General features: G+C 40.3%; 2 protein-coding genes across 7 annotated transcripts in view; one reads left to right on the top strand and one right to left on the bottom strand.

Annotated features, from left to right (window-relative positions):
• The window catches only part of kcp (kielin cysteine rich BMP regulator), a 33,228-nt gene extending 20,082 nt beyond the window's left edge, over positions 1–13,146 (bottom strand). For 3 of the 4 annotated variants that reach the window (XM_086072529.1, XM_086072530.1, XM_086072531.1), the window contains exons 1-16: positions 12,777–13,146; positions 10,963–11,495; positions 10,081–10,153; positions 8,418–8,722; positions 7,780–7,948; positions 4,758–4,816; positions 4,503–4,596; positions 3,436–3,518; positions 3,121–3,217; positions 2,897–2,976; positions 2,747–2,832; positions 2,585–2,675; positions 2,382–2,481; positions 1,254–1,339; positions 1,084–1,177; positions 848–997 (exon numbers count right to left, since the gene is read on the bottom strand). In XM_086072529.1, the coding sequence (XP_085928655.1) occupies positions 848–997; positions 1,084–1,177; positions 1,254–1,339; positions 2,382–2,481; positions 2,585–2,675; positions 2,747–2,832; positions 2,897–2,976; positions 3,121–3,217; positions 3,436–3,518; positions 4,503–4,596; positions 4,758–4,816; positions 7,780–7,948; positions 8,418–8,722; positions 10,081–10,153; positions 10,963–11,495; positions 12,777–12,864 (2,188 nt within the window). In that variant the 5' untranslated portion in view covers positions 12,865–13,146. Of the gene's footprint in view, positions 1–847; positions 998–1,083; positions 1,178–1,253; positions 1,340–2,381; positions 2,482–2,584; positions 2,676–2,746; positions 2,833–2,896; positions 2,977–3,120; positions 3,218–3,435; positions 3,519–4,502; positions 4,597–4,757; positions 4,817–7,779; positions 7,949–8,417; positions 8,723–10,080; positions 10,154–10,353; positions 10,929–10,962; positions 11,496–12,776 lie in introns of those variants that run through there. The other variant, XM_086072533.1, reaches the window with a different exon arrangement.
• A 1,872-nt stretch (positions 13,147–15,018) lies between these two features.
• LOC147175406 (cadherin-related family member 5) lies at positions 15,019–25,786 on the top strand. Of its 3 annotated transcripts, none has more exons than XM_086073490.1 (16): positions 15,019–15,206; positions 16,764–16,869; positions 16,936–17,150; positions 18,521–18,577; positions 19,453–19,545; positions 19,609–19,695; positions 19,784–19,828; positions 20,254–20,424; positions 20,919–21,009; positions 21,095–21,201; positions 21,357–21,557; positions 21,638–21,769; positions 22,949–23,027; positions 23,109–23,299; positions 23,374–23,394; positions 23,531–25,786. In XM_086073490.1, the coding sequence occupies exons 2-16, from the start codon at positions 16,800–16,802 to the stop codon at positions 24,380–24,382; spliced, it is 2,412 nt and encodes an 803-aa protein (XP_085929616.1). In that variant the 5' UTR covers positions 15,019–15,206; positions 16,764–16,799; the 3' UTR covers positions 24,383–25,786. The 3 variants fall into 3 exon arrangements, with proteins under 3 accessions (XP_085929616.1, XP_085929614.1, XP_085929615.1); XM_086073488.1 differs by having other exon boundaries at positions 19,784–19,894; XM_086073489.1 differs by having other exon boundaries at positions 15,019–15,210; positions 19,784–19,894.
• Positions 25,787–26,067: the final 281 nt, after the last annotated feature.

The raw sequence follows: 26,067 nt of genomic DNA, 5'->3' as shown, positions 1-26,067 counted from the left end.
TTTGTCATTAATATTATGATTTTATTCTCAGAATATTGACTTTTTCATCATTTTACTCATAATATAACACATTTTCTTGTAAAATGATAAATTGATTCTACTAAAATGTTAGTCTTTTTTAAATCAGGATTTTACAATATCCCCCTCCCCAAATTGTTTTTTTTTTACACAAAATATGATTTTTCATGACTTTATTTGCATTTACACTGATTTAATATTCATAATGCTTTATGTTTCTAAAATGTTTCATTTTCATGAAATGTGTTTCTAGTGATTTTTTAAAATCTTCATATTTTTCTTTGATAATTTACAATGTTTTCTTGTATTATTTTTACTGTTTTCCTAGTAATATTGCTAAATTATTTACATTTTTTGTCTTATATTATTACTTTAAGAATTTTTTTTTCATAATATAAGTTTGTGCTTGTAAAACATAAAATGTAAAAAAAAATTATCTTATCATAGTATTATGATACTTTCTAGGAACATTTGTACTTTTTTCTTGTATTTTAGTCTCCTAAAATTATCATCTTCTCGTACAAATGTTTCCATAAATATTTTCTGCAATATTAATGTTTATTCTATTAATATTTCTAATGCATTCTTGTAATAATTGGACTGTTTCTTGTTGTATTGGCACTTGTGTATTTTCTCATACTACCATATTTTCTAGCAACACTGTTTCTCATCATAAATTGATTATTTTAAAATTAAGATAAATGTTCTTATAATGTAAAACATTTTACGCTTATATTACTTTATACTCCTAAAATTATTTTTTTTCTAATATGACTTCATCATTATGATTCAATCCTGACTTAACACACACGCAAACACAATTGTTTACCAGCAGTTTTGGTAGGATGCAGACAGGTGATGGAGGGGCAGCGGACGGGGGTGCACTGGGGGTCTCCATCCACACACGTGCAGCTGGAGCATGGATCGTCGGGGCGCCACTTGGAGCCATCTTCATATTCGGAACCGTCGAGCACGCATTCTGCAAGGAGATCAAGATGATGTCATCCATCCACTGCCTTGTACCGAATCCAGTGTCCGCCAAGACCAACTGCAGATAGAGTCTACCTGTGCAGACGGGGCAGCAGCGATGCGGGTCCCGTACGGGGTTGGAGCATCGCACAGGAGGACACTTCTCTTCGTGGCAAACAACGTTGCCGTTCTGTAATGCGGGAAACGCGCATCAGAGCGACACAGACTTACAAAGCATAAGAAACGTTGGTTGTGCGAGGACTTGCCTTACACCTGCACTGCAGGCAGGGTCCGCTTCCCGGGGGGACAAACGCTTTTCCGTCGGCATATACCCGCCCGTCAAACTCACACTCTGTCCCAGCATACACACAAGGAGAGGTCAATATCGATTCAATCAATTATATTAGATGACTACTTTTTCTGGAAAAAAATAATTCTTGAAAATATGCTATATATTTTTTGCACTATCTATCTGTACACTCAACAATAAGACAAAAAAACTTGAAAATAAAATATAAGTTTTCTCAAAAATGTTTTAGGTAAATTTTCAGCGGAAAAAAAATAATTTTAAATGATTAATAAATGACAGTTTTATTTTACAAAATGTGACTTTTTCATAATGGAAAAACTTTCATTTTCATTCTTGAAAATGTGAAAAAAAATCTTGAAAATGTATGACTTATCTTAAAAATGTACTTTTAACTAAATTAACTTTAAACTTGAAAATAAACTTTTTTTCATAAAAATATCTGATTTTTTTCAGAGTAATTAAGTACGTTATTTAAAAAAATAAAAATAAATAAACAACCCTTTTCTTGAAAATACAAGACTTTTTGACTTGAAAATATACATCTTATACATTTTCTGGAAAAATTTAAACCTTTTTTCTTGAGAATGGATTTTTAAACTATTTTTTATGCAACTATTTTTTATGCAACTTTTTAAAAACATAAGAATGTGATCTTCAAAAATACTGTAAATTACATTTCTCTTGAAAAATAATATTTTTTTCTTGAGAATGCATAAAGTATTTCTTGAACATACACAACTTTTTTCTTAAATATATTTTTTACTATATATTTACTCTTTTTACTTAAAAATTTAATGAAAAATATAAGACTTTTTCCAGATTTTTTTTATGTATTTGAAAATGTTCCTTGTCATGACTGTTTTTCTCTGAAAATCTAGAACATTTTATTCTTGAATGTGTCTAATTTTATTATAGAAAATATCACCATTTCATCTGTAATATACAACTTTTTCCTTGAAACACGTGAATACATATTGTACAAAATCGCTCTAAATTATACAACCTTTTTCTCCAAATATATATATATTTTTTATTTATTTTTTTCCTCTCTCTCACAATTTTAATCTAGAATACCAGTACAAACCATTGCATGTTGGGCAACACTCTCCCTTGCGTTTTGCCGGGTGGCTGCAGCTTGGCGCAGGACACGATGCCTCTGTGCGCTCGCAGGACACTTCTCCTGCCTGACAAAACAAGTGGAATATTTGCATTACACTCACGTCCACATAATAAAATCCTCACCTCATAAAACAACCTTCAACACTACTTATTCAAGGCGCAACTCACAAAGCAGCGGCACTCGATGCAAGGGTCACCCGTGGACGGAACCTTCTGTCCATCCAGGTACACTCGAGACTCGTACTCGCACTCAGCACACCTGCGAGTCACATAAACATATTGGATGCATAGGTAACTTATTGAGTAAGGGGCAGTAGGCGTCCATGTTACCGTGGGCAACAGTCTCCGGCACCATGCACGGGATTTGGACAAAAAAGAGCTGGGCAGGGATGAGGCGAACATGCCACATTTCCATCCTGTAACACAATGGTGGTGTTTACTACACAGTCACGCTTGAAATGCTCAAATTGTTGGACGTACCACACATGAGCACTCTTCACAGCGATCTCCTGCCGGGATCAGAGCTCCATTTGGGAAGTGGTGACCATCCACACCACAGCCTGGAAGACACACACTCAAGGTCACACTTGATGAACTCATTCACTATCATTGATAGCTCTATAAGTCAAAAATAAATTTCAAGTGGGCTGGCAATTAATGATTATTACACACACACACACACACACACACACACACACACATACCTTGACACACTGGACAGCATGCGTGGTGTGGAGGAGGCGCAGGGTTGGTACAGGGCAACGGAGGGCAAGGCTCCCTCTCGCAGCGAACTTCGCCCTCCTGGGGGCGGAGCATAACGGGAAATGAGCCAATTTCACTTATTGCTGCTCTTCATCTTTCTATGCCAGCGACGTATAATGACAGGCCGAATACTTTAATGTTCTTCCACTACCACCGCACATCATTTAAGGATTGTGGGTACATTTGGTGGTGTGCCGTGAGATTTTTCAAATGTAAAATGTGCGCCTGGGCCAAATAACAGGTCAGGGAACACTCACCAAACAGTGGCAGACATCACATGGACTCTCAGCTGGCCTCCATTTTGCATTGTGGCCGTAACGCACGCCTGAGTGGATGCAGCCTGACGACACAAATTCACTCTTGTGTTATCGAGCAAGGGTTGTTGGTTTTGTTGTTGTTGTTTTTTTTTTCAACCCAAATTATATTTTGTAACGCGTGGTGGTGGAGCCAAGGACAGCCATGGCTGCTGGATATAGCCAAATGGAGCAAAGGAGTTTCCACATGTACTCAAAAAAAAGATACCACGCATCGCTAGAAATAGAAAAGCCGTGTATGTACACATGACCATTCATGTCCATCATGGCAAAAGTGTACAGTAGTACTGAAAGGAAGAACTTGGGATGTTATTTTTTGAAGATTGCAACAGTCGGTAGTACGGTACCACACCACACGGTGGCGCCTCTTTCATTTGTTATACCGATAATACATATACAAACTTGTCTTGAAAATATGCACAAAAATATTCTAGAGAAAATACTACTTTTTTCCTTCAACATATACGCCTCTTCCCGTAATACTTTTTCTCTAAAATGAACATCTTCACTGTAAAACAGACCCCCCCCCCCCCCCCCCCCCCAAAAAATGAAATCACCCTTTTCCCTCTAAAATATAAATCAGGGATCACTAACCATGGGCATGGGTAATAATGATAATAATAATAATAATGTCATTTACATCAAGTGGTGTGTTGGCCCTGGAGAAGTTTGTTCTCCTCAAATTTGTTATTTCAGGAGCGTGTATAAAAATGGTAGCCCTTTATTTTATCAGTACCCAAGAATTAGCTCTCGGTTTCAAAAAAGTTGGTGACCTCTGTAATAACACATTTTATTTTTATTGGAAATTACTTATAATTTAAAAAATATATAATTTTCCCCTCTCCAATATAAAATATAATAATAAAATACATGAAAACTAGTGTAACATTACTTTTCCCTAAACGACTAGACCTTTTTCTGTAAAATAAAAAATCTTGGATATGCAGTTATTCTTGAAAATCTTGACTATGGGGTTTAGCTAAGTGTAGGTTGTTACTGCAATGTGTTACCTGCACATCGCTGGCAGCACTCTCCAGGTACGCTCTCCCTTTGGGTGCAGTCCAGCGGCGGGCACGCCACACCCGAACAATCCCTCTCACCCCCCTATGGTAAAAAAACAAACAAAAATCTTTCACTATTAGCACTGTTAGCATATGTATATTACAACTTTACTCTGACTTTTTTCTTCTCTTCTAGTAATACTTTGAAGTACATTTAAATATTTCTTGTGGAGTATGTGGTGTATAGAGTTCGGAAAAACTCACCCCACACGTGTTGTCGCTGTGGGACACATTATGAACTCTTGTGTCTTGGGGCTCGCAGTCTGGGCAGAAGAGCAAGCATCATGTTCCGGTTATACAGTAACGTGTAACATACGTGTACGTGCATTCGTTTGTGCATGTGATCCAAGCAGCAGGAGTGAGTGCACTGCTAAGCCACAAGAAGAGGAATGTGGAAAAAATTGTGTCAAACCCCCCCACTATCAGCATCAGGTTTTGACCAGGTCACACTGCATGGGCAACATCTGGCTCCACTCGTAATGACAGGGCGGCACGCATGTGATGTCACACATTTGTGTGAGGAGGGAGGGGGCTACGGGAAGGAGCCCTTTGAGCATTCAAATCTATTTCCTTCTTATCCACCACAAGGTTCGTGTACGAGTAGTTACAGTCTTTGACCCCACTAATAAGACCATTCAATGTCACTCACTCACTAGACCAAAAAGTAGCACAACTAAAAAGACAGTCATTTCTATTAGTGCGCTGAATTGTCTTACTAGTGAGGTCAAAGGTGAACTAGTACTTAACTCATTCACTCCCAGCCATTTTCACTGAAGCAATCCCCTTCACTCCCGGCTGTTTTACTGGATATTGACAGATTTTTCAAGGCCCTCAGAATATTGTGTTCTATTGCTATAAAAATATGGAACCTACAAAAGAAAGATTAAAGACTCTTCTTTCATCAGGAAAAAAAAGTATATTTCCATCTGTTTCCGCCTCGCAGATGTTAGCATTAGAATATGGCTAAGTTTCATCATTATTCACAAATCAATTTAGAATTGTGAGTAAATTAGCTTTTTTTTCAACATGGCCCCTGGTTGATCTCTTTTGCTCTGCTGCCACCTGCTGGTTGTTTGTGTAACAACTGCCATTTCTTCAACCGTTCTTTGCAGTTGAGAGGTTTCATCATAGACATAAAAAAAAATGATACAAAATGCATAAATACGTCTTTGGGACACTTAAAACATTTAAAATAGAACATATACAAACATTTGACTAGGTTGCAGCAGTCAAACAACTGTGTCTTACTAGTGCCATTTCCCCCCCCCCACTATTGTATAAAATACTTCATGCTACTAGTCCACGTAGTTGTGCACTTTCTTCAATGTCAAGCCATGAAAGTATTTAGTCCATATCCTTGATATCTAGCTTAAGGTTCTAGTAGACAACAACATGCTACTAGTGAGGCAAACCATTGCACTAGTTGGCAAATATGTTCTACTAGAACTACTAGTGACATGATAGTATAGTACTATATATAGTACATTGTAGCCATAGTACTAGCTTAGTAGGTAGGTAGGTTTGCGCCATCCTACTAGTGCGCAGAAGAGTCATACAGTAGTGGAAAAACTTTACTAGTAATTCATTTTACTAGTGCACTTAAGTGTCTTATTAGTGAGGAGGAAGGGCGTACTAGTTGATGGTTGGTGATAGATAAATAAATAAATAAATGCTCAAAGAGCTTTCCATAGGGGCCGCACTTATGTGGAGGATTTCCCGTAGATCAAATATTACACATACGCACGCACGTGCGCGCACACATAGATAAGTGACATCAGTGCCTCAGTGGGAGTTCACCAAATGGAATTTTTGGGGAGATAATGACTTTAATAGCGTGTGTGTGTGTGTGTGTGTGTGAGGAAGGGGGGGGGGGGCTTAATCACAGAGAGAGGAAGAGTATGGGGTGGCCTGAAGCCAACAAACATTTCCTCTAGCAAACCAAGCGTGAATGAGATCAAAGTGTGTGCATGTGCGTGTGCGTATCTGGAGTCTCCTCAGGCCGACACGCAGAAACAATTAATGGCAAGATGGAAGAGCAGGCAAAGGGAAGCGATTATGTGAGGACCTTGCTCACAGTAGGGAGCGCAAGTGGTAGGCAATGGCGTGCAAAAGTGGGGAGATCCGTCTTCCATCCAATTTTTAGGGGGCATGGTACATATCCTCGTGGGCCCCCTGCCATCAACTGTGCTTCAGTCAGGAGATTCAGGTTCGAATGGAGTGTTGCAAAAAAAAAAGTATTTGGATGCTAGGCCTTTCAACCTATACAGGAAGTGAAAATGGAAGCGGGATGTCGGAGTTCTGATGGAGGCGCTGTTGAGATTTTCCCGCACCAAAATCATCAGCCTACAAAAGGATGCTTTTCTTCCTCTTGTCCTAAATGAACACTTACTTAGATTACTAGAGCATGAGCTACACTCAAACTGCTGAGTCCATATTCATAATAGAGGATTAAGTCCATTGTTACTATGTAGGGACTTTTGTCTTAACACCTCTCTGCCCCCCACCCCCCTCATTCCATTTAAGAGTCACTGGAAAGTCGTAGGAGGCCAATAAAAACATAAACTCTCAAAAAGTGAATACTTGCTCGCCAGCTGTGAGTCATGAGTGACAGACAGCAAGTGTTTTTTAATGGGATGAAACCAGATAGGCGACCAGTCAGTACACATACCAACACAGTTGTCCCAGTAATGGCAACAGAGCATGTATTCATCCAAGACCTTGACCGGCACTTCCTGTGTCATCTGCTACTTTGTATATCTTTTATATATATATTTTTTTTAAATATATTTTTTTCTGTCAGTGATGTCATGTTTACATATTTTTATTTTTAATCGGATTGTTTTCAGTTATTACTATTTTTATTTTAATAGGATTCATTAACCTGTTCCTCAATCTGATTTCTTAAAAATCTTTTCTCTTTAAATAGTATATATATACAATATATTTTTTGGTTTTTTAAATAAATTTTTTTAATTTAATGGATTTTTTCTTTGAATCTGATAATCTTACTAGATTTACAGCATTCAACTTTTTTTTCCCCGTTTATTGTCTATTAATTTTAAAATACATTTGTTCTTTTCCACTTGAGCTTGGAGCAAGTCTAGCATTTATGTATGTATGTTTATATGTATGTATGTATGTATGTACTGTATATATATATATATATATATATATATATATATATATATATATATATATATATATATATATATATATTTACAGGTACCTCTGATGGTGGCTTGACAGGTGACCGTTCCGGACGTGCACGTGCAGACAGTGCTGATGTCGGTCTGCCAGCGTCGGCCGTCCTCTACCTCTCTGCCTTCCCACACACATGACCGCCGCACACATTCGCATCCCTCCAGGTGGTGCACTCGCGACTGCAACTCTTCGTTCTATCACAACATACATACAAAATGGATACAGTTACCGTTCGAAACTTTGGGGTCACTTCATCAACGGATCCCTGAACACAGCAGCAACACATGTAGACAGATTATACAACAATACAGGCAGGCATATATTCTTCATCCTCTGCAAAGAACAACTAATATTCAGATTCAGTACAGTATATTCGTATGTTTGTCTTATACAGCCCCCTGGTGGCCAAGGTATGAACACCAGAATGTTTTTATAAAGCATAACATAATAATAGATTTTTCTTTAAAAAATAAGGACATTTTTAAGTAATGCCTAAACTTTTGACTGGTACTGTACAGTATACAGTACAGTGTGTTTTCATGGAAAAACATGATAAAAGGTCAACTTTATTGTAAAATGTTTGAAGTGCAGTGTAACTTTATATTGCATACATTTCTTTCAATAATAATTTTAAAAAGCATGGCTCGTATGTTTGGTCTCCACCTGAGCTTGGAGCAGGTCCAGCATACGAGCCAGGTCCTCCAGCCTGCTCTCAAGCCTGCTGAGGCCCTCGTCCTGTTGGGCCTGGGAAAGGGGCTTCCCCCCTTGAGGGAGTCCTGGTGGGCCCAGGACCGCTCCCCTTTGCAGCTGCTCACTCTGGATGCTGTGTGATGGATAATGAGCACTCTGGAGCGGTGCCCTGTGCTTCCTTTGAGCTTTTTTGCCGAAAGAAGCCTCCTGTTGCAGTACTGGTCCACTGGCATTGTGTGAATCTCCACTGTGCATGTGAGTGGATGCAGGCAGATCATCTAGAAGAAGACATAACAAGTAAGAGCTATAGCATACAAATACTCTTACATGATTTGTTTAAATTAAAAGCACATTTAAGGCTTAAGTGGACCGACTGCCCGAGGCCTTGGAAGTTTCCAGGAAGTGGTTTCCAGGCCGAGTTAATTGACTTTAAGTGTTTGTGTAGCCGCTGATGGCAAGACAAGATGTTAAAAATGTAAACAAGAAGCAGGAAATGAGTGTTAGTGTGGCCTTCGCACACTGAAATTGTTAAATTGTCACAAAAGTATGCTTGCACTACAGGGTGTATTGTTGACCAGACACCAAATGCACATGTACAGACGTGCGCAAAACCACAAAGACAGATCACACCGAAAAAGACAAGGAGAATGTTTGGAAAGGTGTGTTGTCACATGTCTACCGTGCGGTCATATGGAAAGCATGTAGTTCCATACTTATGATTCTCTACATCCTGATTTTTTAATTATTTTTATTTTATTGACATTTTTAATAAATATTTTTCTTGTAATATATCTTGGTTTTTCTTACAATCTTGTTTTTCCTTTCAAATAAAAAAATAAATAAAACATGATTTTTTAATTATAATATATTACTGTGATATGATTTTTGTTATTGTGATTTTCTGTCAGTGACGTCATGTTGACATATTTTTTCTTTTAATCATTTTTTAAACTATTTTTCCTTTTAATTCCATTCATTATTCTGCTCCTTAATTTGATTATTCAATCTTTTCTCTTGTAATATTTCTTTATAAATTACATTTCAATCTGTATATATATGATTTCATTTAAAAAAATGCTGAATTAATCAGATTTCTTTTATTAGAATTTGACATTTATTATTTTAATCTGATACATTTTAGTAGAAAAACAACATATTTCATGTAATTGGATTTTTTTCTTTTAAACTGATTTTTCACCCAATTATTTTATACTAGATGTATAAAAAAAATTCCGTCAATCAACTTTTTCTTTTTATATATATATTTTTTTATTTTAATCCATTATTTTATTTCAATATATGTTACCCTATTTAATAGTGTTTATTTCAATCTGATTATTTTTAATTTGAAATATATAAAATATTTTTCATCTTTAATTTAATCTGACTTTTGCTTAAAACTGGTTTTGCAATTGTGTTTTTCTACTTTTAATCAGATTTTTAACTTTTTTCCCCTTTTAACTCATTTTTGAAAAATAAGCTTTCACACTAACAGAAGACCACACACACACACACACACACACACACACACACACACACACACACACGACACAGTCAATCTTTCATTTCAAACATTATCATCAAGCAGATATATATATATAGTTACACTCTTTTTTTTTAAGTTGTAAATGTTTACCTGTCACGTTGTCACAGTGCCAAGGACGTGCCTCATAGGCCTTGATTGAGATCTCTGCTTTTTTTAAATGACCCTGCAAAAAAGTCATACAACGCACAAATAACATTGAGGCACCGCATCTCCTTCATCTCCTCCATCTGCCTTTCTGATGCACCAATAAATCTGGAACAGTTTAAATATATACTCAACAGGCCACTTGACCCCTTTTTCACATTGCTTCATAGCCCATTTGTAACGCTTCCTGATATAATGAGGCATGTTTCTCTTATTCACCTCACTTTATTAGTCGTTTCTTGACTAAGCATGTTTTATCTTGTGGGTGTCTTCTAATATTCTTCAGTTTCCACAAAAGTAAAACCTAAACATGTAAAGCCTGTTAAGTATTTACAATCAAAAGTCGAATGTGTTCAACACAGAATACAGCCACTAACAGTTAGCCTAGCTGTCTTCTTCTTTTTTTCCGCAATCTGGATACCTTGTGGCACTGTCCTGCCTCTCACAGGTCATTCTTGGTACTACGTCAGTTGTTGTTGTTTGCTTTGGTTTTTCCCCAATACAAAACATTTTTCAAGTTTTTTAAACTGATTATGTGTGTACCTGGATTAGACAGCACCATGAGCTAGCTAGCAAATTCACTATTCACATTTGTTTTTCTATAAAATCCAGTGTTCGCCATTCGCAGAAAAAAAATACAGCCCTTGCTAGGAAAGTAATATTTTTTACAGGTTGTGAAGTACACGCCAGCATCCTTGCACTTGTAGTGTATTTTTTCCAAAATCAAATCATCTGTAAGAATAAAAAAAATCCTGCGAAATTGGTGGAAATGCCCATCTTGTTTGATAAAGAAATCCAACTAAATATGTCATGTGTGCTAAAACTTACACTAAATTTACTGGCTTTTCTCCCTGGTGTGCTTCCCAGGGTGACAACAACATCTTGCGGTAGTTCCAGCTCCAACTTCTCCTCCGGTTTTACGAGGACAACTTGGACTTCTTGACAGTCCACAAAATATACGAGCCGGTCTGGCTCCAGGCTGACGGCCAACTGCACCCATTCCCCTGAAGAGAAGGGGTTGGTCCCGGGGAAAAGAAGGCCTCGGACGCCCCCTCTTGCCCAATAGTCCACTCGCAGAACATCATCCGGTGTGGAGGAGGTAAGCTGGAGAAGAATGGACGATGACGACGACGGTGTGGAGAGAGACAAAAGGGTGACGTTGGTGCCCTGCAGCTGCTGGCCCACCAAGTACAGCCCCATGCCGCCCTGGAGTTCGGAGCGTAGGATTCGGGAATACTGAGCAGGGAGCGTCAGGTGAGGCGCTCTGGCACGGATTCTGTACACAGCACCCGTGGGGCTGTGCAGTCTGGACACACCGCTTTTTGGGTGGGATATGTTGAGAGCTGACAGAAGGTCAATCACTGGGGAAACACATGATATGACACTTTACATTATGCTGGAACATTGACACGCTAACATGAGCATTGTGAGGCATAGTTTTGGAGTCTGAATTATAACAGATGTAATGGATCTTATGGCAGTTCATTACTGCGTTATGGAATGCAACGTTAATGCCGTATGACTCCACAGTGGGAGAGAAATAGCGATGGATGAATGGACAGACAGACAGACGGACGGATGGATGGATACTTGGTGGGTTGGATGTTGGATGGATGAATGCAGTAAGGATGGATGGATAGTTGTTGGATTGATGATGGACGATGAATGGATGGATCGATGGATGCATGGATGGGTACATGAACGGATGGACGGACAGACAGATGAATGGATGGATGGATTAATAGATACCTGGTTGGTTGGATGTTGGATGGACGTATGAAGTAAGGATGGATGATAATTGTTGGATTGATGATGGACGATGGATGGACGAACAGACAAACGGACAGATGGACGCATGGATTAATACTTGGTAGGTTGGATGTTGGATGGATGAATGCAATAAGGATGGATGGATAGTTGTTGGATTGATTATGGACAATGAATGGACAATGAATGGATGGATGGATGGATGGACAGATGATGGATGGATGTAATAGATAAGTATTTGGGTGATGAGTGAATGAAAAATATACAGTAGCGCATGCACATTATATCACTTATTACATTACTTAAATAACATTTTCATGTCAAACAATTCCACTCACTTTTATTTTGTGAAAAAAAAATTTAAAACCATATTTGCAAAACAGGATTTTTGTTCTGAATTAATAGAATGCATCATATGCGGAGTAGAAGATGACATCACCAGAACAATAAAACCCATCCATTCATCTTCTTAACCTCTTGTCCTCACAAGGGTCGCGGGGCAAAACAATAAAATAATTGATAAAATCCTTCTTCTTTACTCCCTATCCTCATATTTTATTTTTGTGTGACTTTTTTTTTAATCCACGTTTAATTCCACTGTCTGCATGCAATAAAGTCATCTGAAGTGGAAGCAGCTCGAAAGCAAAATAGCCATTAAGGCCAATGTCTTTTCTTCTTTCTTTTTTTATGGAGTGTTGGGTGGGAAATATTATCATCTACTCTCAACTAGTCAAATCAATTCTGGCATATTTTGAGAATTTCCATGCATTGTATTCCGCTGCATTATCTTGAGTGCATCACAAACTAAACACAGACCTGCAATAAAGTTGTCCAACATGTCAAGGCGAATGTATGAATAAGAAAAAGCAACTTACCGTTGTCCTGATATGGTGCAGACGATCCTTGCGCAGACACTGCCACCACCCACAGTATGTCCAAAAACAACACTAGGACACTCTCCATTCTCTGTCCTATGATATCATTGAGTTTGGAGGTTCAACAAGGAGATGTTCCACACAGAGATCATGCAGAGAGTGTGAACACGGAACATCTGGATTCCCTCAGAAGGCCGCACACCGCATACTTGTTTCACCACTCCACGCTCACTATCACTTTTGCCGTCCTCATTCTTCTTCTGCTTGTGAGAAGAGTTGCAAGGTGAGCGGGAAGGAAGTCTTTGCACTTTCACAAAGTTTTTTTTTCCTCCCCTTGTTTTTCCTTCGTTTTGTTGGGAGTCTCTCCACCCATCACGGGTGTTGATTCTCATACAACCCCCCACCCCCCACCCCCTCCCTCTCTAACTCTCTCTCCCTCTCTCTCTTCAATCCCCCTGGCTATCAGATAAACCTGGTGTGGAGGCTGGAGAGGAGCCACGAGACCCAGTGGACAAGAAACACATGGTTTGTTTTTTTTACCCATAGGAAGTGACGCTAATAGAAATAATATGCTGCAGGGTCAAAATGTCACGCTCGTAAAATGCTCAACTGTACAGGCAATATGCTGTAGTGAACCGCTTTATTAATTTTGACAACACATAAAATGTGAAATGGACGCATACTATACAACACCACAAAACATTTATTAACTGTAAAGAAACACTTAACATAAGTAAACTGCTATGATAAATTGCGTATTCCCCTTTAAATTTGATGATGAGTTAAAAAAAAAAAGGTGTCAGGCAAGTCAACGTCATGCTTTTTAATATTTGTCATTCTTCGTCCATACGTTAGCCTCTAGTCCTCTCCAAAAGTATTTGGACAGCAAGGTCAATTCCCTTCTTTTTTTTTGTATACTGAATACATTTGGGTTTCAGATCGAATTCTGAACTTTTGTTTTCATATTCATCTTTTGAGATACACTGACACTGATATACAATTTACAACAAACAACAAATACAACAAATATTTATACTGATATTTTCCAAGAAAATTTCCTTGATACCAATTACTACTTATTCAGGGTTTTGGTGCTATTTTGGGGTACCTTAGCGCATTGCATAAAGAGCCCCGAAATACGCCAATAGGTGAATTTTTCACCAAATAAACTGAGGATAGCTTCCACAGAAAGAAAGAAAAAACCTGAATCAGTGAATTTATGAATAACTGTTCTGAAGCAGGCTGGGGTTCACGGCCCCAAGGATGTTTAATGTGAGCGCGTGAGTGACTTGTGTGACACCCCGGCACTTACTGTATCGACACCCCTGAACTCTTGTGACATCTGGTGGACAGCTCCCATCACTGCACAACGTCACCTGTTGCTGCGTCGCCCCGTTCAACTACAAAGTAAACAGGTATATGTGCATAAATAAATAAATACAATAAAATGACAACCAAACAGCTGTGTATTGATAAAAATAAATAAAAAAAACACACACACAAAGAAAGCATCAAGTTAAATCAGGCGCGTATTTGAATGCTTACTGTGTTTTTGGAAACTACATGACCACGGGAATGTTTTTTTTCCATTGTGAACACAAAAGTTGCCACAAACACAGAAAACACATCTTCAGTAAAACACAAACAAAAAAACCGAGACAGACGCGTTCGCACACGCGCACGCCTGTGAGAAAGGATGTGGGTTAATCTTCAGAAGGTAAATGACGGATGTTTGATAACTAATCCCTTGTCAGGCCTCGTTAGTCCTTTTGCATCGTTCATTAAACAAATCCAGCATTGAGCCACGTTATGGCCAAATATAAGGTCCTCAAACCAATATTATAACTTGGGATCTATAAAATAATTTGCAATAACATATGATTTAAAAAAAGTGCATACATACTTTAATTGTCGTTAGGATTATGGGAGTCTTGACCCAAAAAGTCACATCACATTCAGCTCGAAAGAAGGCAACAAAATGAGCGTTTCTTTCTTTCTTTTTTTTTGAATGATCGACTCCTACTTGCCTGCTTGGCCTCATTTGCATAACAATCTGTTTCTCAAGGTCAAACGGCGTCTTTTGAACCAGACAAAGCTCTTAAATTCACCGATGGCAACAGTCTGGGCCCTCGATGCCAGCGTCTTGCCAGCATCTTAATCTGATTGGCTCCATTTTACCCCCTGACCAGGTAAGCCCCACCCCCCGTAGGCTTTATCCCCTGAGCTGACGTTTATCCCTCCGTACCCCCTCCTTAAGCTGCCGTCTGCTTTTTAACGTGCGTGGCCGGTGGCTTTGGTGGATCGGGTGCGTGTTCTGTTTCCACTTTTGTTTTGAAGTTGTTGGTCCATATGCGGCATTTGCTCGAAGCAGCAACGTGACGGAGGACATGGAGGCTGATGCACCCGCCGCAGAGGATTTGACAACAGTAGGTCGGTATGGGAAGCCGTTTGAGCATTTTGCGATATTCTTGACATGCAATTTAAACACTAATACACTCTTTGCCTTAAAGAAAGAAAGAAAAGAAAATACAGTGGTGTAGTAGGCCTAGGTGTTCATCTAAAACGAGACAGGTTTTAGTCCTGAAATGTATATTTAATTTTATTTTAAGTCACTGTAACATTATGCACAGGTTTAATATTAATGAAGAGGTTGTTTGCAGTTGTTGTTTTTAACCCGCGCAGCCCCACAGCTTCATGTTGACCTACAAATTTGGGCTTCAGAAATTATCAAAATTGTTGAAATTATTTTGGAATATACTCTCTGGAAAATCTGGAAAATAAAAGAAATGCCCAGCTAGTGCTTGCTAACAAATGAGCATAAGATGAGCAAACAGGAGGCAGATGAGGGGTTTCAAAGTGGAACTAGAGCTGCGAGCAACTATAAAGGGCCCTTGCAGCCCGGGCCACTTTGGGGTACTTGCACGTTGGGGTACTGGCACTTTCGAATTTGAATTTATTTTGAAAATAAAACTTTAGATATGGATTTTTTGTTTTTGTTTTCCAGGTTTGATGACCGTGCAAAGCTCAATGAGTTTTGGTCAATGTTAAGACCTTCAAAAATCTCTGTCCTTTTTTAATTTTTGGCATTGAGTTGCCCCGAGCGTCATTAAAAAATTTTTTTTATATACATCATCATTTTATTCATAGCACAATATTGCTTTTATTGTCCATCAAAAATAAATAAATAAATAAAAAGTACAGATGTATGGATAGGTGTGATGCCACTGAACATTTTGAGAGGTCAAAAGTAAAAAAAAAAACCTATTCGTAAATGACTTAGTTATCACACTTACAAAGAGTATCCAAATGTTGCACAAAATACCGTATGTGGGGTAATTTTTTTCGCCCCAGGGGCTAGGTGGCGCTATATTTATAACTGAATGTTGTCATATAGTCGTACAGTATTTCGAAAACTCAAGATTTTGTCTCCTATTGTTGGGCCAGGTATTGACATGGTCCAGGCCAAGTTTGAAGTAAATCAGTTGAAACGTGTAGGAGAAGTGGGCAAAAGTATGCTCCCTGTAAATGAGCAGAAATCGGCAAAAATCGGACATTCAAAAATGAATAGCTCACTTCCTGTTTATTTTAGCATATGGGTCCAAGAGAGTGTTTTGTAGGTCTTGGGCTCCCTCATATACTTAATTTGTTTGTAGATCTTGCTTAAATGTACAACTGCGGCTAGTTCGTAAAAAAAGTGTAGGGGGCGGTAATGAGTCATTTTTGTAAAAATCACACAATACCCATTGAAATATTGCTCATGTTGCCAAGCCAGATGTGTGTGACAAGTTTCATGAGTTTCTGTGCATATTTAGGCCCTCAATATCAGTGTTGTTTTCTTGGCACGCCCACAGCGTTTTGCAAAAACACAAACTTCGTTTTGTGACATCATGAAGGCCTAAACAGGTCAACAGTTCAGCCAACTAATAGCAAGCAGACATTCTCTAGCCTGATACTAATTGTTTCTCAATCGTACCTTGCACCTTTCAGCAACCTCGAGATCCTGAGGCCTGTCTAAGCTCAGGAATGGCTGCAGCTGTCAAACTGAAGTGGACCCCCCTTCTGATGCTCCTCCTGCATCTACCTGCAGTCGCAGGTACGTCACACTGCCCTCTATCAATCCCGTCTCCTTCTTCTGTAAACCTTCTCGTGTGGGGTGCAGGGATGTCGGGATGGGGTGGTTGCTTGGACGGCCAGGACGTCTACTCCAGGGTGGCGGAAAACAGCCTCTGTGGAGAAGTGGTGGCTGACCTCATGGCGGACCCCCCGGGGGAGGGGGTTGAATGGAGGCTGCACGGGAAAGACGCCGATTGGTTTTTCGTGGATGGAGGACTCATACGTTTGAATTCATCTCCAGAGAAAGTGCTTGACCGAGAGGTGTTTCCCAAAGAACTGTAAATGTATCTGTATGTCAGTGTGATCAACCTGAATAGCAAAAGATGAAAGGTTAAAGCTTGGACGGCGCCTCGCAATCTCCCTTATCCTCCTGCCAGCCGACTGCTAGAAAGTCAAAGGGTCAATTAGATTAAGTGCCACTCCCGTCTTTCCTCAAATACACAGAGATTTAAGAGTCGTGTTAATCGTTTTGTTTTATACAGTACCTAGTAAGTGTTGTGTGAAATATTGCCCTACCTTCCATAAAGCTTTAAAGAACTGCATTCATTAGATCTTATGCAAAAAAAAGCAACAACACAGAAATAAACTAAACCAATCAAGCAGCACTCAATCAACTGACCATGCAACCAACACCTAACCTACCAATCGGGTAACAAACCAACTGACCACCAACCATTTAACTTTTACAATTAACTCATTCAAAAACGTCAAAAATACATTTGAACTATTTCTATTAGTTTAACATTTTCTTTCCTCTTTGTTAACAAGAGTATGGAAAAACTAGACTTTTTTTAATTGTAAATTTAGAACAGATATAAAATTTGTGATTAATCGTGAGTTAACTAGTAAAGTCATGCGATTAATCAAGATTAAAATTTTAATCACCTGACGCCCCAAATTTTTTAACAATCTTTTCTTTTCTTTTTCTTTTTAATTCATTCGCTGCCATTGACGGCTATAAACGTTGAAAATTCATTTTAACTCATTTCTATTAGTTTAACATTTTTTCCACTTTTGTTAACAAGAGTATGAAAACCTATTAAAAAAAAATCATCGTACATTTAGAACAGATATAACATTTGAGAATAATCGGGAGTTAACTAGTGAAGTCATACGATTAATTACAATACAAAATTTAATTGCCTGTCGCCCCTAATTTTTTATAATTTAATAATTTAAAAAAATGAATTTGTGGCAGTGAATGAGTTACACTAACCTTACAACTTAGAAACCAATCAACAATTGACCTGACCAAGAAACTTTCTATCTACTAACTAATCAATCAACCATGTAACAAACCAACCAAATAACTGGCCATCGAGTCAACCAGCCAAAACTAAGAGCTAAACTAGGGTAACTGAAACAACTAACCAAACAAACACAAAATGAACAATTGACCACGCAACTGAGCAACAATTAACCAACCAAATAACTGAGTAACTGCAAACTAACCAAATAACTCACCAACTCGTTAACCAGCCAACACCTTACAAAACAATTAAATACCTATTATAACAAAAATCAATCAACAAATCATCAATCATCCAAACTAACATCTGAACAACCAACCAAGCAACTAACTGACGTGTTTATGTGTCTTCCCCCTTACATCACCACTTCCTGTGTTTCAGATGCAGGGTCCTGTGCTGATGGTGGAATTGTCATGCTATGAAGATGACGTGCTTCAGGTACAATTTCAAAATAGAAAGGGAAGAAGTGGTAAAAGTACTCAAACTGTGTACTTGAGTAGAAGTACTGTCTAATTATTCTAAATACAATAGTACTGATTCGAACTCCTGGACTGATGTTTAAAACAAATACAGATTCTGAAATGCTCATAACACAAATTTTTTTTAAAGAAATGTTAGCATACATTTTATACAAAACCTGTTTGGATAACTTGGCAATTTTTTTCTGCACACAAAATAGTTTTCTTTTTTGATTAACTTACAATGTACTCATACTAAAAAGAAGAAAAGTATGATGTTGCGTTGCTGTTTTAAGGGCTAGCTAGCCTTGGCTCAACTATGTGTTCCTACATAGCACATGTTGTTAAGTGAGTAACAGAATGCTAAATTAGCTAATGATAACAACTGAAAAAGATGCAATTTACTTCCGTCATTTTTTTCCCCCCTCAGATTAGACAGCATTTCTGAACATCAGAAAGTGGCGCTTTTTAGCTAGCACACAATGTGCTATGAATCATTCTTGTAGCCAACAACATCAAACAAGTCTCTTAAATAAGGCCCTGGATGAAAAATATCTTGCTGCTCCAAATCTACTGCCTGATTTTTGTTCTTACTTCCTTTCCCGCCTCATAAGGCCCCAAGATCTCAATAAATCGAGATTCCAACCTTCACTGACTTGACCTCTCTCTCTTTACGGCGTGTTGTCAGCGCAGTGGCTGGGGGAAAAAAAGCAACAATCCTATTTTGAAAAAGGATTACAAAGTACTGATGTGTTTTTAAATGGAGGAAATCCAATTAAAAAGCTGTCATAGCAAAACTACTCAATGTACCTGAAAAATCTCCATGAACAAATTTGTCTTCGACTGTCACTGCAGAGCGTTTCCAGGATTGTGGTGGAGGTTCTCAACGAGAATGACAACTGGCCCGAGTTTGTGGAAGACACCGTCCAATCTGTTGTCGTCAGCGAGGTAGGGCGCTAAGGCAGAAAAAGTGCACTTTTAACGATTGGTTACGTTATGCCTGTTGTCCAGCTGACTCCGGTCGATACGCTCGTGTTTACCGTCCTGGCAACTGATGCGGACAATGACCAGCTCATTTACTCCATTGACCAGTCATCTGTAAGTTCATCTACGGTGATGAAAACTACCACCAAGATGAGATATCTGGTCTCTAATATCTGGTCATATGTGCTTATGTGTTTTTCAGCCTGACGCAGACTATTTCAAAATCAACCTTTTCTACAGCGGGGAGGTGATGCTCGCCAAAGCTCTTGACTATGAGACCAAAACGCAGCTCTTTCTCACCGTCCACGCCGCCGTAAAATATATTTTTTTCACATCGATTTTTTTATGCCATCAGGGCTAGTGGTTAGCATGTAGCATGCCTGCCTTTCAGCTCTGAGATTCATTGTTCAAATGTTCCTGGATGGAGTTTGCATAATCCCCGCCATAAAACAAAATCATGCATGTTAGCCTCATTGGAGACTCTAAATTGTCCACAGGTGTGAATGTGAGCGTGACTGGTTGTTTTTTCTATCTGGTCTTATGCGAGTGACTGTTGTACTGGACTGTTGTGTGGGTTTGACTCCGGCTCATCTGCCACCTGAATGAAGATAATGGATAAAAACACTGCGCATGTCCACCGATCAAGACTTTAACAACCCCTCTCCGTGACAGGAAATGAACACAGCTGAGAGCTTCAACACTAGCGTCGACATCACGGTCGAAGTCCAGGATGGAGACGACCAGTACCCTCAGTTCCTACCCTGCACGCTGCTGTTTCAGGACCGCACCAATCGGATTTGCACCAGTCCCGTGTACACCGTCAACGTCACAGAAGGCAAAGAGGTTGGTCGTATTGTGGCTTTCACCTTTTGCTCGTTTATGTGCCTTCGTGTTAGATCTTTGCATAGCAAGTGGGTCACAAGTCGGCGATGAGGTTGCCTGAATCATTTGGTCCTGGGTCATCACCTCTGTCTAGTTCCAGGTACAAGTTTCTTGAAACAGGAACTTCCAGGAAAGTCGGGGACATTTAGATGGCTAAGTTTGCTTCTTGGAATTTTGTCCTTGAGGTAAACTTTTTGTCTGAAGGTGTAAATGGGTTTGAAATGCATTGGAACAATATGCTACATTTGTAGAAAATCATTCCGATTTTCTCTGACAAACCAGTCAGTCATGTAAGGGACCGCCACATTCCACCTTCTGTTTGTATTATCAGCCTCGGGTGGAGTGGCCCTTCTGGTGGATTTGACAAAGGCCCAGTTAGGATACTCACAGTTTGCAAGAAGCTTCCTGATATGATTCTGCTCCTTCCGTCTTCTGTATGTCATGTTCGGATATAGGACTTTGTACTGGATTTCTTTCCTGGTCCCATCCATGCAGTGGATGGTGACAGAGGACTCAGCGCCACAGTCAACTATGCCATCCTTTCAGGTTGTGCAATAAAAATGTTCGACGATCTTTTCTTCTTTTTTTTTTTTTTACCAGAATTTTAACCATGCTTTTGTTTTCGTGCCAGGAGACGACCACGGCCGTTTCCTGATGGACCGAATGACCGGAGAGATGAGGTTCACCCGGGCGGTGAAGGACAGACTCGCCACGCCGGCACTACATCTTCAAGTCATGGTGAGAATGACTCGAGTCACGTATTCTAACTATAATTGTGACTTGATAGTGCCGGTAAGAGGTGGTAAATCAGTCACCACTTAAGGCTGAAGTAACAAATACTTGGCCAGCCACTTATGCTTCCCTCTGGGCTGACTCGGTATACTGCAACTCAGGCCTTTCAGGACGACGACCCCAGGAAGTACTCGGTTGCCACTGTGCTGGTCCGCGTGCTGGCGGTGAACCGGTTCCATCCGGTGTTTGACATGGCTGAATACCACGGCTTTGTGACGGCGGGGAAGAGTCCCGCCTCCCTGGTTTATACCTACGGCAACAGGGCGTTGATGTTACATGTGCAGGACCAGGACTTTAAACATGTAGGTCCATCTACGAAACGTCCACAGTACAATGAAGTCTGTGGCCGTTGTTCAGTTGTTCTCCCTGTCCTGTCCTGCAGGGATTTAATCCGATGATCTACTTCACCTTCAGCCCCACGTCCAATCACACGGGCATCTACCGGGTCACACAGGAGGGGCTCCTCATTGCCAGGACCAATCAGCTCAAAGCAAGACAAAAGCACCTTCTGCATGTAAGCCCCAGCGACTAACAACTGACTCATTGCATGCCTTTTGCTGTCCACCGAATGATATGATCTGCTGCTGACTTTGGAGGTTTGCTCACTTACAAAGAAATTCAAATACTTTAGAAGTAAAAGAAATCAGTAGTGTTCCCTCACTTTTTGCGGGTGATACGTTCCACGTCCACCCTTGAGGTGAATTTCCACGAACTAGAGGTTCTTTAAAAAAAAAAGTTTTTTCCCTTCAATAACCACGAATACTGTCTGTCATCTCATTGAGGTCTTTGGCATTGTAAACAAGCTTTGTTGAAGTTAATTGCCTTCAATTATCTTGTTTTTCCATTTTGTCCTGCAGTGCACGTGCAAGGAGGAGAGGGAGGGGGGGGGGGGGGGGGGGAATGAGACGCATTGTGTATGAGTAACTTGGATCTGTTCGAAAAATAGCTCACCAGTGATGGGACACTGACTTGCCAAGAAGAATTAAAGGATTACTCAACAGGAAGTTAAGACTCTTGCTCTACCCCTCGCTAAGATTTGAAATCGGCGCTCAAAGGGGGCGTTGCCTGGAGGACCGTTGGGTTGCGAATGGGGAGAGGGTTGGGCGTGATCTGGCTGTGATTGACAGCAGCAACTCACTAAGACGCCGTTTAAGGAGGCGGGTACGAGAATGAGCCGGTGGGTGGCGGGGCCGACTACGTTATGCGGAACAAGTGACGTAGTACGTATTAGTGATGGGCATTACATTTCTTTTAAATGAAATGAATCTTTAGAATCAGTTCATTAAAAAGAACCGTTCAAAAGATTCGTTCAACGAATCGTTCGTCTACTGGCCCAAATTCAAGCTTTACACAAACAAAAATGTACTAAAATGTAAAAAATAATGACCAGAACATGTAGACAGCATTTGTAGAGACCAGTTTATGCAGTTTATCAGCAAAAAAAAAAGTTTTGTGTTGAATGAAAAAGCAGTTTTTATTTACTTATATATTACGAAAAAGGGCAAAAATAGCATAAATAAATGGACCCAAATAAAAATTCACGATAGAGTGTATCCGCAATAAGTGAACCGCAAAGTTTGGTGGGGAAACCTTCACTGGCAAGTGCAGTGATTTGACGTTTCTTGTAGTTAGTTATCTAGTTTGCACCAAGTGTTTTCTTGGTAACTGAGGTCCCAATATCAATACGTGGCAGGTAATGGCGAGAGACCGGGAGTCAGGTGACGCCGTTGTCGCTACCGTGGTGGTAGAGGTGTTATCTGAAAGCCAATCAAGTAAGTAAGAACCCTTCTCAAATGCCTCCCAAAGTGAAGCAATATCAAATATACGCCGGATATTTATACACTCCGTCACAGTTCCTCTGAGTGCGCTGGTAGACGACCGCGCCATCAGTTGCACCCTGGGCAAAGCCTTGTTCCTCAGCACGGCTTTCCTGACGGTGCTGGGCTCCGCCGCGACTCTGGTTCTGTGGCTCAAGAGGAAACAAAAGGGCCATCTGGACCCCCTGGAGAGAGGCTGCGTGCCCCAGGGCAAGCACCCCAATGTGGTGAGACGTCTGCACAAACAGGATCAGCTTAGAAAAGCATGGCAGTGTTCTGAACGTGCTTGTTTTGTCCGCAGAGCCTTCGATGGTTCCAACTGGTGAGTTGTGGAGTTGTATCTGCTACAGTTAGTTACAGTAGTTTCTTTTCTATCTTTTTTTTCATGACTAGATTGCTAGTTAGATGAATGGCCATTATTGATGGAATGAGCGATGGATGTTTGACTGTTACGTCAGGTGAATCCGAGCAACAGCACGCCACGGGTGGATGATGTGAGCTTCAGCAGTGAAGACTACGGAACCACGAACCCTTCGTTCAGCTTCTCGGGCAAAGATCCGACATCTTGCCAAGGGCCCATCCAGCCCAACAGCAGCAACAACAAGCCGACGGCTCCCCTCGATGCCACGTTGAGCTTGTCTGAAGCGACGTGTACCACCATCACCTTCAACAACGTCTCCACCCCCACCAGAAAGCTGTCTTGCTTGTCCACCTTCAGGCCACATTCTGTGGACAGCAACCCCGTCGAGCCCAAAGAAAGCAGCTCGGAGACGCCGCCATTAGATGAAGCCGTACGGTCCACCTGTCTGGACTCACAAACAAGCACCGGAGAGGACCCTCTTGACACCCCCGCCAGCCCCTCGCCTTCGTCCGTCAGCGTCCCACGCAGCCACGCCCGGATAGCCTCAGCCGAGATAGAGAAACCTTTCAACAAACCTCATGTGGCGTCACCACCAAACCCTGCACACTCCCCTCGACTGCCCTCACCCCTTGCCAAACAGACTAGCACACCGCCGCCCACCCCCGAGCAGGCCCCCTTGAAGGCCACGCTGGTCATGGTGGACGCGTCACCTGAATTGTCGGAGCAGAGGTGGAGCGAAGAGGAGGATCAGCCCTGCACGTCGCTGGACCAGCCTGAGCAACCGGAAGACCAGCAGGTAGACCACCCGTCAAATTCCGAGGACGACAACGGATTTTTGGGAGATGAAGACGCCGATAAGAACAGCGAGAGCGAATTAGAGGAGGATGAGGAAGAGCTACTGAGCATAATGAGCCGGTGCAACCCAATGTTTGTCACGTTCACACCGTGAAGGAAATGGATGCAGTGGACACAAGGGGCGCCTTAACCCAATAGTCAACCCCCGCTATTCACATTTGAAAATGTAAAATAGTCAACCCGTAAAATACCAATTACCAGAATGACCTAAAATGCCAATTTAGAGATTTGGGATTTGCTTGGTTAGATTATGAAAGATCGCTCAATTTTAATTTGGCAAGACTCAATTTGTACTACATGACTTGCTCGCATGTTTACATTTGAAAACCTGCATTTTCCAAAAAAGTGTCTCATTTGTTGTGCTTTTGAAAGAAGTGTTTTGTGTAGTGCGCAAGCAGCCCCGCATGCAAACTGCAGTTCAATGCGTGCTTCAACACTGGGTGGACTTAAACGTTTGATTGCGCTTACACGGATTTTTCAAAATGATAAAAAAAAATTAAAAAAAATCCAACTAAATTTGCAGATTTAATGATGCGCCGTCTTATAAAGTGAAATTGGGGTTTTTTTTACACATTATGGAGAATCAAAAATGACACTAAACGGTTTAAGGCGGAAGTGCAGTACTACATGTCCCCAACAGATCCCTGGACGGTTGAGGTTAGTATTTAGGTTTCGTCAGTTTTTAATTTTCGTTGTTCAATAAAGTGTTCAAAATATACTGTAATCGTTATGGTTAGAGTAAGAAAGAAAGAAAAAGGCGCTTCAGGTCGAAAATCTGTGGGCGGAGTCAAACGTTTAGGTCCACCTGACGTTGAGGCACGCCTCGAACTGCGCTCTGCATCCAGGGCTTACTCGTAGTGCGCGTGTGAACCTGGTAAAATGCCAGATTGCTATGATGCGACATACAGATGCTACCTCATGAAACACACAATGCAAACATTTCAACGATGAGACTAATGCACATACTGATATTGATTGCAGAGGTAGCTAATGTAAAATATACATGTTGTGATTGAGCAAAATTGTATGACTGGACTGATGACATACTGAACCCAAATAATGACTACAATAGACTTAAAACTGTAATGTAATGAAAATGTAATGTATGCTCTCGCGGAGCCAAACAAGGCACCTTTTAGTTTCATAAGTCACATGTTGAGCATAACCCAACTGTCACTTCACGCCAAACGTTACAGTCATGACTATACGACCAATTTACATTTCATCCATCTCTTAACACGAACATAAAACCTTTTTAATCAAGTACCTGAGGATAGGTTAGACATTAAAATGTGAATAGGTTAATTTGCAAATAGTGAACTGTTGAGTATGCGGGGGTTCACTGTAAACAAGATGTCCAAACACAAGTACTACGGGTTTGTATATTTTCATTGACACAAATGCACAAAACATCTCCCACTCTAGGAATGTATTAGCCCATTCAGATTTCAGACTTGTCTTTCCTATTAAAGAGAATTTTCTCAATGAGAAATGTTAACTGCTGTATATTTTCTGCACCATGCATGCTTGTGAGTAAGAGGTTAATAATCCTTAAAATGGGTTTGTCATGCAATGTTTGCAGCAATCAAAACAATTGCTTACTTTACAGAGGTAATCAAACTAATTGACTTGGCATGGCAATAATTGCCAGTAAGTACATACATTAGAATAATGTAGTTTATTTCTTTACATTGTCTTATGTAAACTTATGGCCCACCCTCTAGTGTTTCCTCGCTATAACGTTCACTTTTCGCAGCCTCGCATATTTTTTGGGCAATT

Source organism: Leptonotus elevatus, chromosome 4 (assembly GCF_054856555.1).
Source record: "Leptonotus elevatus isolate MCC_2025b chromosome 4, RoL_Lele_1.0, whole genome shotgun sequence".
Taxonomy (NCBI): Eukaryota; Metazoa; Chordata; class Actinopteri; order Syngnathiformes; family Syngnathidae; genus Leptonotus; species Leptonotus elevatus.
Note: the sequence above shows the minus strand (reverse complement) of the source record. Positions and strands in the feature narration are given on the sequence as shown.